General features: G+C 38.2%; 1 protein-coding gene across 2 annotated transcripts in view; it reads right to left on the bottom strand.

Moving 5' to 3' along the window:
• Positions 1–18251, bottom strand: part of LOC131223893 (phosphatidylinositol 4-kinase alpha 1) — a 126624-nt gene that overhangs the window by 51886 nt on the left and 56487 nt on the right. For both annotated transcript variants that reach the window (XM_058219456.1, XM_058219457.1), the window contains exons 15-17: positions 6020–6209; positions 5475–5611; positions 5172–5325 (exon numbers count right to left, since the gene is read on the bottom strand). In XM_058219456.1, the coding sequence (XP_058075439.1) occupies positions 5172–5325; positions 5475–5611; positions 6020–6209 (481 nt within the window). The remainder of the gene's footprint in view (positions 1–5171; positions 5326–5474; positions 5612–6019; positions 6210–18251) is intronic.

Below are 18251 nucleotides of genomic sequence, written 5' to 3'. Positions count from 1 at the left end.
GTAAAAAGTCAAGAGGAGTGAAAGTACGAGCTATCATAATGTTTAATCTGAAATTTTGGCAGCAGGATTCCTTGTGCGTGAAGAGCACCATGCCATTGGTGAGTGTGTTAAGAGAAGTGGATTCAGAGGAGAGGCCTGCAATGTGCTTTATTTATGAACCGATGGACTCTGCAAAGGAGAATATTACATTCAATTGCAATCAAGTAAAAAAGACATCTTCCAATTTGGAATAAAATAGATCAAAGGTGGACTCCACATCTTCATCACCCTTTGCATGCAGCCAGATACATTTTGAATCCTCAGATATGGTATTCAGACAAGTTCTCTTCCCACCCCGAGATAAAATGCGAGCTATATGAGTGCATGGTGAGGATGATCCTTGATAGGTAAGATCATGTTGCTGCCTGCTGTTGATCTTCAATTGGATGAATATGAATTAAAAAGAGAGGATTTTGGCTCTGAGTTGGTGATGGATACGATGATGCATCATTCACCAAGTGATTTTATATTTGCACTTTTATATTCTTTATGTATAATATGTTTGTGTAATTGATGAAAACATTTAATATTTTATTTTTTAATTGATGTGTAGCTGATTGGTGGGCATGCTTTGGAGAGAGAATGTCATGTCCCTAAATTTAGCGTTGGTAATTCCGTAAATCTAGTGTTGGTAACTCCGTAACTCGACTACCCTCACAACGGTTAGGCTCTCGGGCCTAATGGATTTTGAAAACTCGATGATGAGGCTTCGCCAGATAAAATAAGGACATAATTGTCATTTCTCAGATTGTTTAATTTTAAGTCCGTATATTAAAATTCAGACATCGGGTTGAAATACGGCTTGCGGCTCGATAACAGAACAACATTATGATCAAGTCAAAACATTCTCAGAACCAATGGACCCACAGTCAACGGCTATCCAGTGTACGAACCAGATTTTGGGGCCTCGGGTCTTACAGAGAACGCCACAGCTCAAGAGATTTGCAATCCGAGTTTTAAATCTCACATGTAGTGCTTCAAGCTGTGAGCAAAACTGGAGTACTTTTGCATAGGTTCCTTTTTCTTTTAGTTTGATATATTCTAAAATCTAAATTAGCTATTTAGTAATTAGTAATTTAGTATAGTAGTAAGTTTTTTATGTGAATCATTGTATGATAGGTCCATACGAAGAAGAGGAATAGACCGGAGCAACAAAAGTTGAATTCTTTGGTTTATGTCATGTATAATACGAAGTTAAGGGAGAGAAGCATGAAGAGGAGAGCTAAAGTAGACCCCATATTGGTTGACCATATTGCTTCTGATGATAAGTGGATTACTGAGAAAGAAGACCCCACTCTTCCTAAAGATACATCTTGGCTTAGAGAGGATAAAGACGTAGCATTTGATGTTAGTGCCATTACTACTATTCCAGAATTTGATGATCCTGCTAGTAGCAATGCACCATCAGATGGTGGTCTAGATCCTACCCCTTCCTCCAAGAAAAGAAAGGTTGCAACTCCTTTAAGTACAAATTTTAGTTATAGCTTTCAAGATGATGTTTTATATGTTCTTTTCTTTAAAAAAGAAATTCTAATGGACCTCTTTTTAATGCATAAGTGGTCCTATGGAACAATTTCTAGCTCTTGTCGTAGAAGAGAGAGATAAGGAACTACAAGCGGTGAATGATGCAGATGGACATGCTAATGATGAAAGAGTTGGTGAAGGAATGGATGATGATGATGATGATGACGACGATGACTTGCTACTTGACGAGGAAGATGACATCTAGACCTCTAGAGTCTAGATTTTAGAGTAGAACATTTAACATTTTTAATGGGGCTTGGTTACATGAACATTATGGAATTTGTACTTGACAAATTTGTGATTGTGACTTGAGACTTTGGACTTTGGAGATTGTATGATCTTTCTTGTTTTTGTTCTTTTGTTAGTGATCTATTTGACATCCTATGCCTTTTTTCTTTAATTTTCTTTGCTATTTTATATTTATTTATATTATTTATCCTATTTTAAATTATTTAAATTAAAAAAATAGAAGTATCGTGTAGCTTACGCTACACAGTATAGAGGGCTAAACACTACGCTATATGCTACGCGCTATTTAAAACACTAGTCAGGAACAAAACACATGCATCATTAAACCTTCTTTAGTTTATAGGCCATACAAAATAAGTATATAAACTACCCATATATGATATTCTTTTGATGTACACCCCGATAATTCAGCTTCAGTTACAGAGTTAAAATGGAATAACAGACAGATGCACCATGCCTTTTCTGTACCTTGAATACCATAGCATGGGAACAAAGAAATAAATAAGCTACCCATATACAACCAAAAAATCATTCTTTTGATGAGCACTACTATATTTCAGCTTCAGTTACAGAGCTAGACATCGACAAAGGGAACAGATGTACCATGCCTCTTCTCAACCACAGGAACAATTTTCCAAGTGAAAGCCTTAATACTTCATTATATAAGGTTCATGTAGAAGCAAACAGTCATATTTCCACCAGCAGATAGCTATCGCTCTCAGACTCATGGTCATCGCATAGGAGCACCTCAGAAAGTGGCAAAGATATGGTTTTTTGGGAACAAAAACAAAGTCTCTACGACTGCATAAAATGTCAGACAAGTACAAAAAGTTCAGTCAAGGAGATGTCTAGTACACAGCTGGAAGTTAAACAGAAGTCAATTTTATCATAGAAAATCACTGGAGGGAAACTCCATCTATATGTTGAAAGCTAGCAAAACGATTTAGCACATTAGCTTCATCCTTAAGCACTCATATGGGAACAGATGTACCATGCCTCTTCTCAATCTTGTTTACCAGAGCACAGGAACAATTTTCCAAGTGAGAACCTTAATACTTCATTATATAAGGTTCATGTAGAAGCAAACAGTCATATTTCCACCAGCAGATAGCTATCGCTCTCAGACTCATGGTCATCGCATAGGAGCACCTCAGAAAGTGGCAAAGAAATGGTATTTTTGGGAACCAAAAAAACAAAAACGAAGTCTCTACGACTGTATAAAATGTCAGACAAGCACAAAAAGTTCAGTCAAGGAGATGTCTAGTACACAGCTGGAAGTTAAACAGAAGTCGATTTTATCATAGAAAATCACTGGAGGGAAACTCCATCTATATGTTGAAAGCTAGCAAAACGATTTAGAACATTAGCTTCATCCTTAAGTACTCATATTCTCTATCATTAAACGTGTGCTAGCTTCGCCGTAAGTACCGTAATTCTCTACATTAAATATGTATATATTTTAAAGCTAAAAAGAGACAAGAATTTAGCATTGTAGATTTATAGGATCAAAACAGCTTCTGTTGAATGTTAATATTGTCAAGTGATTGGAACAATTTGTGAACTGAAAATCGAAATGAAATCATAGGGTCAAATCAAAACCCAAATCATTGAGTCGGTAATATATGTTGAAAATACTTTAGAATACATACAAAATGGATTATGAAAAATCCAGGAAAAAAAAGGAGAAAAAGAAAAAGGATAACCTTAAGCAATTTCTCATCCACATTCATCATCTAAATAGAACAAAATGAACTTTTTCTTTTGAAAGGCCGTGCAATTTTATTAAGGAGACAAGGTGAAGATGAGAAATATATGCCTTGGGATTAGAGCAAATAGAAAAAAACAAAAATAAATAAATAAATGAAATAGGAGAGGTGCCCGCAAAATCGCTCAAGGGACGAAGCCCACACATTTACATCCACTTTAACCCTTGCTAAAAACCTCACCTGGAAGCCGTTGTCAAATACAAAAGCATCTCATTATGCTCGTCTAGACGATAAATCTGAAAGCAAAAAGAGACTCACTGCCAACTCCACATCCAAGCACATCAAAAATAAGGGACCAATTGATGCCAGCATAACCCAAGAGCAATGGAAAATATCAAAGATCCTCAATTAGGAATGATCATGTGCTTATTCACCAAATTGTTAATGGTAAGAACCCTTCTTCTACCCACCAACCAACCGAAAGTGATAAGCTGGGAAGGGGTTCTATAAGACCAAATGAACTACGCCAACATATGGGAGTCCCTAACCCTGGAAGAGCGAATCCCTGACTACAAAGATTGAATAGAGAATGCACCCACTCTCTCCAATCTCCTTTAACTGGTTTTTAAAACCTCCTACTAGTGCAATGAAACTTGGTTTTTGTTTTATGAACCTTCCCAAAGAAAATCCTGCCAAATCCTTTCCAATATACATTGAGCACTAGTTGGACATTGGAAGAGCAGCATGTAATAAAGACACATGTTTGACATCGTGGCCTTCATCAATGTCATTCTGCCTCCCAATAACAAATACCAACATTTCCAACTAGACAGTTTCCTCTCAATGAAATGAACTTTATGAGAAATAAATGTGTGGATTGGTATAGTAGCGATGAAAAAGAGAAGAAAGAAAGAGAAGAAGAGAAGAAAAGAAAAGGTGACAGAAGAAAAGAATAGGTTAGGGTGCCACATCCCCACCCCCTTTTCTCTTATATTAAAGTAATAAAAGCAAATATGACAAAAATACTCCTATACAATAAACTTTATGTCCACGTCCAGCACTTAGCCTTGCATCTATGTTGATTCCTACAAAAGTTGCAGATATTGCCATGGTTCTACTAATTCTTAAGGCTCTTGATTCTAGAGCCTTACTCGAACGCTTCAATTTTGCATTAGCCTCTCCATTTCAGCAACCTCCAATTTTGCATTGTTAGTGCTTTGAGAAAGGAATTGCAAAACTAAACCACACAAACCACTACTTGCGAGTGAGAAAGATCCTAATTGCTGTTTAAAAGGCTCCAAATAACTTTGGAAAGGAAAACTTCCTCAATTGAATCTTAAAATTTGAGTGATATACTGATATGTAAGATTCAAATCATGTCATAATATTCACCCAAAATCATAAGATTCAATTTAGATCTTTAGAAAATGGTATTTGAGCACAAGACTCAAATTGTTTACCATAAGATTTTGTTTCAATGGTGTGATTCAAAACAATGGCATAGTCATATAGCAATAGCAAGATCTAGAACATAAATTCCAATATTTTATCTATGAGAATTGAGAAGCAGCAGGAATTTTCAATGGTTCAAAAGGGAGGTTGAAAATAAAACCATCCAGCTCATCTGAACTGATGTGAAGATGAGAAACATACTTGAACTAGCTGAGTTACTTCAGCCCTCAAAGAAGAAATTGTTGGGAAAATTGACGACAAGGACAAAGCAATCCGAGGATCCACAGAAAATGCAGTCCTGCCGTACTCGATCCACTTTTCTGAGTTAATTTTAGGTCGAGAGGATGTATTTTCCCTGTAAAAAGGACATAATGAACTTAGGTAATTTCACACAGAAGTCACGAAAGTGGCAGTCCAGAAACAATTCGCCAAGAACATTATAAACAGCACCACCAAGTAAACTGCAAAACTAAAGATTCAAATGAGCAATTTAATGAAAATTACTTGGAATTTTCAGGTTGTGCCCACACATCAAGCCTATCAGACTCATGCTGGCATAGCATCAACAGTAATTGTTTTCGTTTTTCTCGTCCTACAGAATAGTTCTCCATTCGGCCCCAGATGGGATGATACTGATCCATCTAGAAAAAAAAAAAACAGATACATTTCAATAAAGAAGCTGAAACCAAAAAAGAAACAAGGCAGTAACTCTCAAATCAATAGTATATAGCATAGGTCTCGATTCCGCCCCAGATGGGATGATACTGATTCATCTAGAGAAAACAGATACATTTTTTTAATGGCTACACAAAACAGATATATGTGAACAAAGAAGCTGAAAAAGAACAAAATACCACATTTTAAATCAACGGTATATAATATAAAACTGTTCAAATGTGGTGCAGCGAACCACAAAGATGATGAACTGGTGATTTATAACTTCTTTTGATTTTCTTTTTCTTTCTCTATTCTTTTTCTTTCTTTTTTTGGTTTTTTTAAAATGTAAATCCTACTACAAATTGTAGGTTTATAAAAGCAAAAAAACCTACCACATTACTCACGGAACCTCCATTTTCGCGTGCCCGACCTTTCACAGATGGATCCAATTGAGAAGAATCCACTCGTTCATTCATAAGATGATGGACAAATACAGAAACAGACTGAGCCTCACTTTGAGCAAAAGTCTTATCATTGTTGTCATACCATTCTGGTTCATGCGCAAACCAACCCAGCGAGGCTCTGGGACATGCAAAAACAACCAATTTGATTAGATAAATGCAATAATACATCAATAAGATGCAATGGAGACAAGATCTGCAGAAGTAAATGTAGAAAGGGAAAAGATCAGGTGAAAATATTAATATCTAAGTCAACTATCTAGCACTATGTCTAGCATATGTGGCACAGATGTAACAAATCTGGACCGCTAATCTGTTGGCCCAATTTTCAATGGACCATATGCCAAAACTAACACCAGTCAAATTATCCAGATACCAACTAGAACATTTATTGCCCACTGAATATGGATCATTGGCTGGAAGTTTTGTAAACCACATTGTAATCATAGGAATTATCCAAACGGTGACAAGGATTACCAGAAAGGGAAGCCATAGGTTTTGTAAACCACATTGTAATCCAGAGGAATTATCCAAACGGTGACTAGGATTACCGCTATAATGGCCGTTACTGACGGTGGCAACCGTTACACGTTATGGAGTCATAACAGTCGTAACGGCCGTTATGGAAAAAAAAAAATGACCCGTAACAGTCCCCGCCAATACAGTTTTTTGTCCAAAAAAAAAAAAAGGGCAGTAACGGTCATTCCCGTATCGTAACGATAATGGTGACGGCCATAACGGCCACCATTACCGTTAAGGAATACTATGACTACCAGACGATTGATTTTGGAGGTATTGCTCATCCATGGTATGGGCAAAATATGAATAGTCAAAATCAACTACCTATCTCAACATGCAAAAATTAGTACTTGATGACTAACTCAGATACTAGTGAGTATCAATAGATACTTTCTCATCTAGAGATGTTCGCGTTAATGTGTAAAATACTTGACATACTTGGAGATACAAAACATTAGATAAAAATGTCCTAGCATGCTTGCTCTGACAATAAACACCAATTAGGACGCAAACCTGACAGAAATAAGATTAAACTGGAGAGTAAGAATGGATGTGAGATATAAAAGCTATAGAAAGGCATGCTCCCAAAAGACTCCAGCTCAAACCTCTATTGACAAAGCAATCAAATATGACAGACCCAACGTTGAATATGAGAATAAGGCATTTACCTTCAGAAGCAGGAGGAAACAAACTCTAAAAAGCCTAAAGGCATTTTAAAGAGCCTTTTTTTATGTCATTGAATAGAATTATGGGAATCATCTTCAACAACTGGAAGCTCGGCAAGAAACCACTTCAAATCTTAAGCCCCCACTTTATTGCATTTAATCACATAGACCTTCTAAACAAACAGCATTTTTTTTTCCTGAACAAAGATGATATATCATAAAAAGGTTGAAGCCAAAATATACAAATATATAAAAATACAACTACACCAATAGAGACACCCCCCAAAGGACAAGAAGAGTAGATTGTAAAATCTATGCTTCTGCTCACTCCTTCCTATTAAGAATTACCCAATTGAAAACTTGAAATGCTCCACTCATTTTGCTTTTGAAGCAACGTTGGTTTCTTTCCTATCATAAAGCCCATAGACTCACTACCAAACTTAATCGCCACAACCTTTTCCCTTCTTTCCTTATCGCCCCGCCATGCCTATACATGTTCCGCTTACACAAATTGTCTATCATTAGCACTTTAGTCCTACCTACTAGCCAACCAAAAGCCACCAACTTCAATGGAGCACCGTAATGCCAAAGGAAGATACCTCAAAGTTTTCCTCACTCGTAATCAAGAATTGATAGAAAGATCTAACTAAGAATGAGCTTGACTTAGACTTGAACCATCTCAAGGAATCCGTTTTGATAACACAAGAGAAATCTTTGATAACATCTCAAGGAATAGAACCATCTCTTCAAACTCCCCGTCCGATAGATTCCTTCTAAAAATAGGGACCCATTTTACCTCCTCCCCTCTTATTGTTACTCACCTTCTTCCCTAGCTAGCCTTGTTAATGATGGAAACCTCTCACCCAACATCACATCTCCCACCCAGTGTTTGAAATATCAATATCGCATTTCGTATCGCATCCTTGGGATAAAGATACATATCGGTTCTCACACGGGATATATTGTTTGTATTGGTTAATTTATCGCACTTTTTGGGAAACATGGGGAAAGATTGGAAAAATGGTTGGATTTTTCAATGAAACTTGAAGGATTGTCAAAAAAGACCTTAGTACACACTTTTAAATAATATCTCGAAAAAGAAGTTCACATAATAGGTTTCCTTCGTATAGGGTCCTAAGTTCTGCGTTGTCTGACTAAACTAATACAGTTATATTCAAATTGAATGCATAACATTTAGAGCGTATGTGATGATCATTTCATCAAACAGTCCTAAATTCTTCGAAAGTAGTCTCAATTGAAAGCTAGATGAAGGAAAATTTTGAAAAAAATAATATTTAATATTTTTTTATTAATTTTTAATTAAAAATTATTTTTATTTTTCGAAAATTGGCAAGGACTTAACAAATTGGTAGATTAGCCCTCATACATGCTTGATTTCATCTTTGGAATGCAACATTGCAAGTAATATGGGAGAAATTGGGGAAATTTCAAATTTTTTCCAAATCAGACCACCTATACTCAAATTTCGAAATTAGAGTGTATGTGACGATCATTTTATCAACTACTCCTAAATACTTCGAAATTAGTCTCAATTAACAGTTGGTTAAAGGAAATTTTCAAAACAAAACATGGAAAACATGAAGAACCAATGGATATTGAAATCAAAGTTCCAATTCCATGATTTTTCATGCAAAACATGAAGAACCAATGGATTTGCAACCATTTAACATAATTTCAATAAAAAAAAAGGATCAGAAATTGAAAAGGCTCACGGGATTGAACATGTGGGATATATCGGCACTACCTGTGCATTTTGTATCGCACATCTGGGATACAAGAAATATCGTGGGATATATCAGCCAATATCATCAATATTTAAAACATTGCTCCCACCCACCTATCATCCCAAAATTTGATTCTCTTACCATCCCCCAAATGAAAGCATATTCCCTCTCAGTCGCTTTTAGGGATGCTACCAATTTTCACAAGTAAGAACATCGATACAAAGATGAAGCCTTCGTCCACCACCTCCTTCCACTACCCCATATTTTTTTGATATTACCTCCCTCCATCTAGCCTCCCTCCGACCCAAACCTCAATACCCATTTCCCTAATAAAGCTAGATTCATCTCTTTTAACTTTAAGAAACCCGCTCCTCCTTGAACCGTTGGTTTACAAACTTTGTCCCATTTCATAAGATGGAACTTGTGTTTCCCTCCCGACCATTCCCACAAAAAATCCCTTCTTCGTCTCTCCAATGTTGATGCGTTCAGAATGGATTTTGGGCATTTGAAAAGAGGCAAAATGGACTAAGAGATTCGACATAGATGTTTTTATCATTACCATTACCCCACGCATAGATAAGTACCTCGACTGTCATTTTGACATCTTCCTTTCACATCTCTTGATAACTTTGTCCCATATATGCTTCGTCAGTCTCCCTATACAACGCGGAAGTCCCAAGTATGTGTTGGAAAAGAAGCTCCCCTGCACCCAAATACTTCCGCAACAGCCTACACTCTTTCTTTGAAAATGACCCCAAAAATCTCACTTTTGGATATATTGACTTTCAAACCAGAAACCACCTCAAAACAAAGATTTTCCACAAAGAAGTCATCTGCCTTACACAATAAGAGGTTATCATCCACATATTGAATGTGAGAAATCTAAAAATTCATGTTATCCACCACAAAGCCTTTCACCAGTCCAACCTGAACCCCTCTGTCTATCCATTTTTACTAGGGGCCTCCATAATTGTGACAAAAAGGAAAGGGGATAAAGGATCGCCTTGACGAAGCCCATGGGAAATAGGAAAAAAAAAAAAACTTTCGGCAAACCATTCACCAATATGGAAAATTTTGCCAATCTGACACAAGCTTAAATCCAAAAGCACCATTTTGGTCCACATCCCAATATGTCCAACATATAATCTAGAAATATCCGATCAACGTGATCGTATGTTTTTTCCACATCAAGCTTGCAAACTATACCTTCCTACCCTTTTCGATGGCAAGAGTCAACGCATTCGTTGGCCAAGAGAGAGTAACTGACGATTCCATCCACAAAATCCCCTTGAGATTCTGAAATAACGCTGCCTAACACTTTCCTGAATCTTATAGCCAACACCTTTGATAAAATCTTATATGGACCCCCAACAGACTGATAGGTCGAAAGTCTTTCAGACATTCTACTCCTTCCTTTTTGGCAATCATTGCAATAAAAGTATCCCCTAATTGCCGTGCAATTAAGACATTCTCATAAAATCCTTGCATGAAGCCAATCACATCACCCTTCACGCACTCCCAAAATTTCCGATAAAATGCTATCAAAAAACCATCTGGACATGGACCCTTATCACTGCCCAAATCTGCCACTCTTTCTTAATTTCATCTTCTAAAAAAGCTTGTTCCAACAAGTTCACCTCTTCGGTCGAAATTCATTCAAAATGCAAATTATCTAGTGACGGCCTAATTCCCCTATCCTTGGACAATAATAGGTCTTTATAGAATTGGACTATGGATTCGCATATTTTTTACTTCCCCTCAATCCTTTGACCATCAACCACTAACAAAGAGATATTATTTACTCACTCTCTCGCACTACCCATCGCGTGAAAGAACTTGGTGTTCTTATCCCCCACTTTCAACCAGGTTGCCCTAGACCTTTGTCGCCATTTGATCTCTTCCTCCCTCAGCCTAGTGTCGTAGTTTTCTCTGTACACTTCCTTTCAAGCCTTTTCCTCCTCCGATAGTTCCTTTTCCTCTTCTTTGGAATCTAACCTTTGAATTTCAAAAAAGGTATCAGCCTTTTCCCCCTCTCGGCCATAAAGAACCTCTTTTTCCATTCCCCTATCTTCTGTTTTAAGTGCTTTAATTTTTGGAAGGGAGAAACACCAACACCCACTTCAACTATAAAGGACGACTACCACTCAACAATCTTTGACCCAAATCCCTCGATCTCTAACCATGCTAGCTCAAAACGGAAAGGTTGTGGCCCCCAATCCTCCTCATCCACTTCCAAAAGAACCGGACAGTGATCCAAAAAAGGTCCAGGTAGACCCCTTTGATTGATTAACGGAGATTTCTCCACCCATTATGAGGATATAAGGAATTTGTATAACCTACACATAATTGGTGTCGCTTGTCCATTCAACCATGTGAACTTAGCACCTCCTAACGAGAGGTCCATCATCTTATTTTTGAATATCCATTCGGAAAAAAATTTCATGCTTTTAGAGATCCGACCCCTATTTGACTTTTCATGAAGCACTCTAATAACGCAGGAGTCTCCTCCCACACACCATGGCAAGTCCCACCTATTATGACAAGATCCAGTTCAATCCACAATTTATCGTGATGTTTCAATTTACATGGCCCATAAACCAAAGAAAAACACCATCTGAAATCGAACCCCTTTTCCTTTAGAACCACTGATATTGTGTATTTACCTATTCAACTATCCTCTTTGCTCCAGATCGTCGAACTGCATATCAATAGAATACCTCCAAATGCTCCAATCACATCCACTGTTAACCATTGACTTTCCATGTCCCACTAAATTGAGTTTATCAGCCTTTGGTCTGTTTCTGGCCACTTTGTTTCCTACAATGCTACCAGCTGAATTTTGTATCTTTTGCACGTCTTTTAGCTGCCCTCTTTTTTGCGCTCACCCCAAGCCCCGAACAGTCCAAATCATAATCTTCATTTACCGATTTTTTTCCCACCTGACGCCAATCTACTGAAACAACTATTAAGTTATCGAATGTTCTGCTAATCTCTTCTAGACACTTTTCCTCTATCGCAATTTTGGACGTGTTTTGGGATGACCGGCCTGCCCCTTTCTCCTACCCATTCAAAATAGGACACATAATCCTCCAGTCTGTCCCCAAAAGTCACTCCAACAAAACGTGCAACCTATATTGTAACCAGCTTTATCCTCTTCATACCTTCGGCCATTGTAATTCTTCATGTATGCATCTATGTTGCTTCTGCAATGATTGATTTATCCTGTAATATACTCGTATCGTTGGCCTCCCTATTTTCCAGTTGTTGCCTAACTGCTAAAGGGGTTACTGATGCTGGACATCGAAGTCAACAAAACCACATTCATCCTGATGAAATGGCATTGTACATCTTCTTCGCCGACCGTGGGGACCCTCCTTGATTTGAATTGAAGTAGTTGTCGTGGATAACCATCTGCCCTGAGGAAGCACCTTTTTCTTTATCTATTAAAGTATCTCTCTGAGATGTGTCCGACAAGAATTGGCACTTAAAACTAAGTGTCAAATCGTAGAAGCTTTCTCTTGAACTTTTCATAACACAAACAATTGCATTATCATCCACCCCCAAAAGATTGCCACAAACCTCATTGGACCTGTCCATAAAAGATATCTCTTGTTTTGAGTCGAAGCTTGACTCACTTTGAGAAAAAAGTATTTGTCGAAGAGGACTTCTCTATTCTCTCCAAGATGGGGAGAAACTTGGGTCTTGAAATTCTCTCGAAAGTTTTGGGCTACTTGGTTTGCATAAGGGATTAGGAACGCAATAATCTTCACATGTGTCATGACTTACAAGTTCCTCCACCTGTGTGACATTCAACTTCGAGCCATCACATGCTTGAGCCCCCACACACGTACCAGATTTTGCTAGATAACTCGAGTTTGAAAAAACAACAAGTTACTAATGTCTTCTGAAGCCTTTCCACGTGTCAGCACCGTATTAGTGGGAGAAGACTGGATACTTTTTTGCCCCCTCCTTTAATGTTGTCACCACGCGTCCGCATGTCTACGCCAATTTTGCCACGTGTCATCATCTCTGACAATACTCCAGCCCCCTCTTTACGAAAACAAATCGAGCCACCGACTCTCTTCAAGGTATCGTGCTTCGCTGGAGAATGGTAACAATACTCCTCCTTCGTCGTTCTTTCATGCAACCTCCATTAACGCACAGTGGCCCTCTTCTCAGACATCTCTCAGTATTTCGCTCTGCTCTTGTAGTACCGCAATCTTAACTTTGTAGAGTCGACCTTCAATCCTATCAAAATCGGATACACGGATTATTTTTTCTTTCGAATTATGATTCTTGCAAATCGCAGCCCTTCACTATTATCAGTACGACTGTCAATGGCCAACAACGACACGATGCAAGCTCCGATCTCTCTTATGATATCGTCTATCCAGAATTCGAGAGGGGTGTACCAAATTTGGTACCAATGTTCCTCCCAACCAAAGATTGACCAATCCTCCCATTTGTCAATCCTTGTGACTAAACCACTTGTATTCGATGTACAAACAGAGAATACCATTTCAGCGTGTTCCTAGCATCCCAATGAAACAAGCATTGTGTTCTCTCCCATAACAATTTAATGAGTACGTCTTCTTCCTCTATACCTTCGCAGCAAATTAGCCAATGTAGCAGATCGAATCTCCTAATCATGGTCATACAACTACATCAAAATAATACTCGAAGGATTTCATTGAATCATTCAGAATTTTCTCATGGATTCTCACTTCCGGACCTACCTTTGTATCTGCCCTCCAAACCCACCTATTATCTGTCCTCTTGATTATCAGTTGCCCTGGTTCTTTGATTAGATGTGTTCAATACCGCCTCTTTAAAAGATCTTCTTGTGTTCGCTCCTGTATCTATCATGGAAGGATCCGAACTACCCAATGCATTTAGCCTTTTCATCTCCTTCATCTTTTCTTTGGAAATTTCCGGCCCATGTTTCTTTTCCTTGAGCTCAGTTTTGTTATACTTCTCTGGTCCATTCCTCACCTTTTGAACTCTCAATTTGTTTCCCCCAAAGCTCTCTCCATTAAGTTCTTAGATTGCTTTAGCTAGTTGCCCTTCCAAACTCATTCGAACGAATGTGAAACCTCTGCTCTCGCTAGAGTTTCTTTGACGAGGCAACACAACCTCCGTAACTATCCCTGCAGACGAGAAGACCCTTTCGAAACTTTACTGGTTCCCACAATTCTGGAAACCCTTCTACAAACAATGTCGGGTATGCCGACAGAACTCGTTTTTTTTTTTCCTGATTTTTTCCTTCCCTTTCCGATAGACTGTTTCCCACTTTCCCACATCATCTTCCTCCTGCAGAGCTATGTCATCTACCCTAATTGTTGCCAGCTGAACACCCTTTCCTCGATCCATTTGTTAATACTTAACTACTTTATTGCAACTTCTCTTGTGATCTTTCAACTATCTTCTTTTAATCAATGCAGTATTAACAAACAAGCAGCAATTATTAGACAAGAAACAAACAAAAGCACACAATTTAGCAAGGTGACCAAGACCTGCTACCATCCAAATTAACTTTACAGCATGCAGATCATAGGGAGCAATCTCAAGAAATCCTCTCCCAACTTTTCAGAATGTCATTGAAGGAAACCTTAGTAAGTAAAGAAAAGACCTTTAGAAAGGGACAATGATTTCTAGCTGCCCCATAAAGCCATGTGGAAATAAGTTCGAGTTGTATTTTTGCTTCTTTTTGTGTTTGGACACATCATTATTTTATTACTTTTATGGAACGAAATCTAAATGATATGAACTAGTTTTTGATATAATTGTGTCACTTTATTCCGAATGCACAGAGTTTGGGCCCTTATACAATGGAAACCTATTATGCATAGTTTTCAATTTGTAATGTTGAGTTCTGAGCGTGTAATTAGGTGCCTTTTAACATATCATCAAATTCCATTAAAATTCCATAATTGCTCAATGTATCCCTCAGACTACAATACATTCCCCGATGCATGCAATGTCTCCCATGCAATACTGATATGTTTCCATATCCCAAGAGAGCGATATATGGTGTGGTACCAATACATAAAACATTGGATCTATATAGTAACTCTCATCATACAATATACACATGTTGCAATATGAATTCATATATAAAACTATGTTATATAAGCTATGTGTCTTTATTGGGTGGCCCAAATGATCCTACCCCTAGCAAACCACATATTGGAGAAAGTAGCGTACCATTTACACATTTCCATACCACATAACAAAGCGACAAGCCATCCATGTGACTTTGATCTCACCTTTCCAGATGATATCTCAAATGTACTAGACTCTCCTTTGGATATGCATGGTCTTTCCATGTTGTTGTAGATTTTCTTGCCACTGCAATTGCAGCATGATTATCACAATACATAGAGCTTGAACTTCTAATGATGTTTGGAATAGGTATCACTTGGAAGAAGTGATATATCGACACTACTTACATGCCAGCTAAGTTCAAAGCCACTTACTATGACTCAATAGTTGATTGCACAACAGATTCCAACATTTTACTAGCCCATGAAACAACACCACACCCATAAGGCCCTATTTGGTTCCACATAATTACCTGTAATTTAAGGTAAATAAGTAATAATGATTTACTTTGGTATTTTCTCCGGTAGGATTTGACAGGTATATAAGGAATGCTCGTGTATTGTGTATGTGGTTAGTAGTGGCCCTTTTAGTGTAAGGGCATGTGCACAATTTCCTCCTCCTGCGGTGTACTATATGCTCTATTAAAATAAAATATTGTCTTTTCTTCACATTATTATTATCAAATCATTCTCCACTTGGTATTAGAGCATAGATCCAGGCATTCCGCATCCAACAGATTGAGAGGCGACACGTCACCTTACTGACGTCAGCATTGTATGGACACATGGACTTCGTTTGAGCTAAAAGTTTAGGGGTTTGATAGATCTTGATTTTAGAAGATTTGTCATGGTTTTTTCAGAATTTTTTGGACCTCCTTTCATGGCATTTTGGGCAAAATAGAGAAATTCAAAAATCGGGCCCATCTTCCGTTTTTCTTCGATCTACCTCAAATTGATAAGCTTTTCTTTGGTTTCTTTGCTCAAAATGGACCGAAATCTTCCTTCCAAGCTACCCATGGAGGAGTTTTTACTTAAGATCAATATTTGAGAGGTTTTTAACCTCAAACGGACGTGCAGTTGGGCCGTTTTTCACTCGGTTGGGTCGTTTTTCACTGAGTTTCTTGGTATTTTGGATGATTGCTATTTGTTTGAGGTTTATCTCTTATTATCTTGAAGGATTGAGTGAGATAGAGTTGTTTGAATCAATCCTTCTAGGTGTAGGGCCTCTCTTAGCATAGGTTTATCTCTCTTGGACTCTCCAATGGCTGACAAAGGGCCCTCATCTCTTGGCATAAGGTCTCTTGAATCCAACCCCTTACAGATTACCTCCACTAAGTTGAATGGTGACAACTATCTTTAATATACACAATCTGTAAAAGTGTTCTTAGGAGCCCATGAGAAGTTGTCGTATATTTTGTATGATCCCCCAAGCTCTACAGATGCTACCTACAAGTCTTGGACAAATGAGAATTATCAAGTTATTGCATGTTTGTTGAATAGTATGGATTCCTCGATTAACCACTCAATGATGTTTTTATCCTCAGCTAAAGGCATTTGGTATACACTTCATAATATGTTCTCAGAATCTTAGAATTTTTCACAGATATTCGAGCTTATTCAAGAAATTGGTAGGTTCCAACAAAACTTCAGATCATTGAAAGATTACTATTTGACGCTTCGGGGTATGTGGGATGAGTTGGATATGTATCAGCCTCTTCCTTCCAAATGTAAAGAGGATCATGAACATGCCCATAAGCAGCGGGATGATACTCGTATCATGCAGTTCCTAGCTGGGTTGAATTCCGATTATCTTCATGTACAAGATCAAGTTGTTGTGCAGGATCCTCCTCCCCCATTGACGACAGTCTATGCCATGTGTCAGCGTGCTACTATCTCTACTCTTCCTTCTCATTCATGTGTGTCACCCGAGCGTTCCGCACATCTTGTTGGTGATCAGTCCTCTCTTGGCCTGTAGGTACCATCCTTGAGTTCAAGGCACATTTCTGATTTTGGTTGTCGTGGTAGAGGCCGCGAGGGAGATCGCAATCATGATGATCGTAGTCTTCGTGGTCGTGGTGGATGTGGACGTGATGGTTCCCGCATTTGTTCACATTACGGTGAAACTAATCACACCGTTGATTATTGCTGGCAAATACATGGTCGTCCTACGTATGTCGCTGCTTCTGTTGCATCCACGGTTGCTCATGAGACACAGTCTTCCACCCCGACAACTAAACAGTCTACTTCAGGGGAGTCTCTTATCATTGCTTGGGCTGCATATGATGCCCTTATACGGCTTCACATTCGTGATATTCCTAAGTCATCTCACGCAACTTTGGCCCAGTCAGGTACTACTCTTCTTGCATCCTCTCCTACCTCCTGGGTCATAGACTCTGGAGCTTCCTCCCATATAACTGGTAAGTCTCGATTCTTTTCCTCTTATTCTCCTTCTCCTCACACTCAATATGTCACAATCGCAGATGGAACCCAAACTCCCATCTCTAGGATTGGTTTCATCCCTATTTTCTCTTCCTTGTCTCTGTCCTCAGTTTTACATGTGCCTCGCTTTCCATTAAACTTATCGTCTGTTAGTTCTCTTACTAAATCATTAAATTGTTTTATTACCTTCTTCCCTTTTTATTGTTTGTTTCAGGACCTACAGACGAAGAGAGTGATTGGTGGGGGGAATGAGCGAGGAGGCGTTTATCTTCTCGATTATACACCCATTGCTGCTTCTAGTACCCTTTCTCTGGATTAAAAGTCCATGACTCAGTGGCACTGCCGCTTAAGCCACCCATTAATAGCTAAATTGAGAATTTTGTTTCCCTCCTTATCTGTCACTAAACTATTATGCTGTGATATTTGTGAATTGTCTAAACATCATCGTGCTATGTTTCCTCCTCGCTCTTCTATGAGGAAATCTCAACCTTTTCTTCTGGTTCACTCTGATGTCTGGGGACCAAGTCCAGTTACCTCCACTTTTGAATTTAGATATTTTGTAACCTTTATTGATGATTATTCACGCATGACTTAGATTTATCTTTTGAAATCTAAAAGTGAAGTGTTTGATGCGTTTAAAGTGTTTTATTATGAAGTGTGCACTCAATTACAATGTTTCATCAAAACCCTTCAT

The sequence above is a fragment of the Magnolia sinica genome, chromosome 13 (genome assembly GCF_029962835.1).
Source record: "Magnolia sinica isolate HGM2019 chromosome 13, MsV1, whole genome shotgun sequence".
Taxonomy (NCBI): domain Eukaryota; kingdom Viridiplantae; phylum Streptophyta; class Magnoliopsida; order Magnoliales; family Magnoliaceae; genus Magnolia; species Magnolia sinica.
Note: the sequence above shows the minus strand (reverse complement) of the source record. Positions and strands in the feature narration are given on the sequence as shown.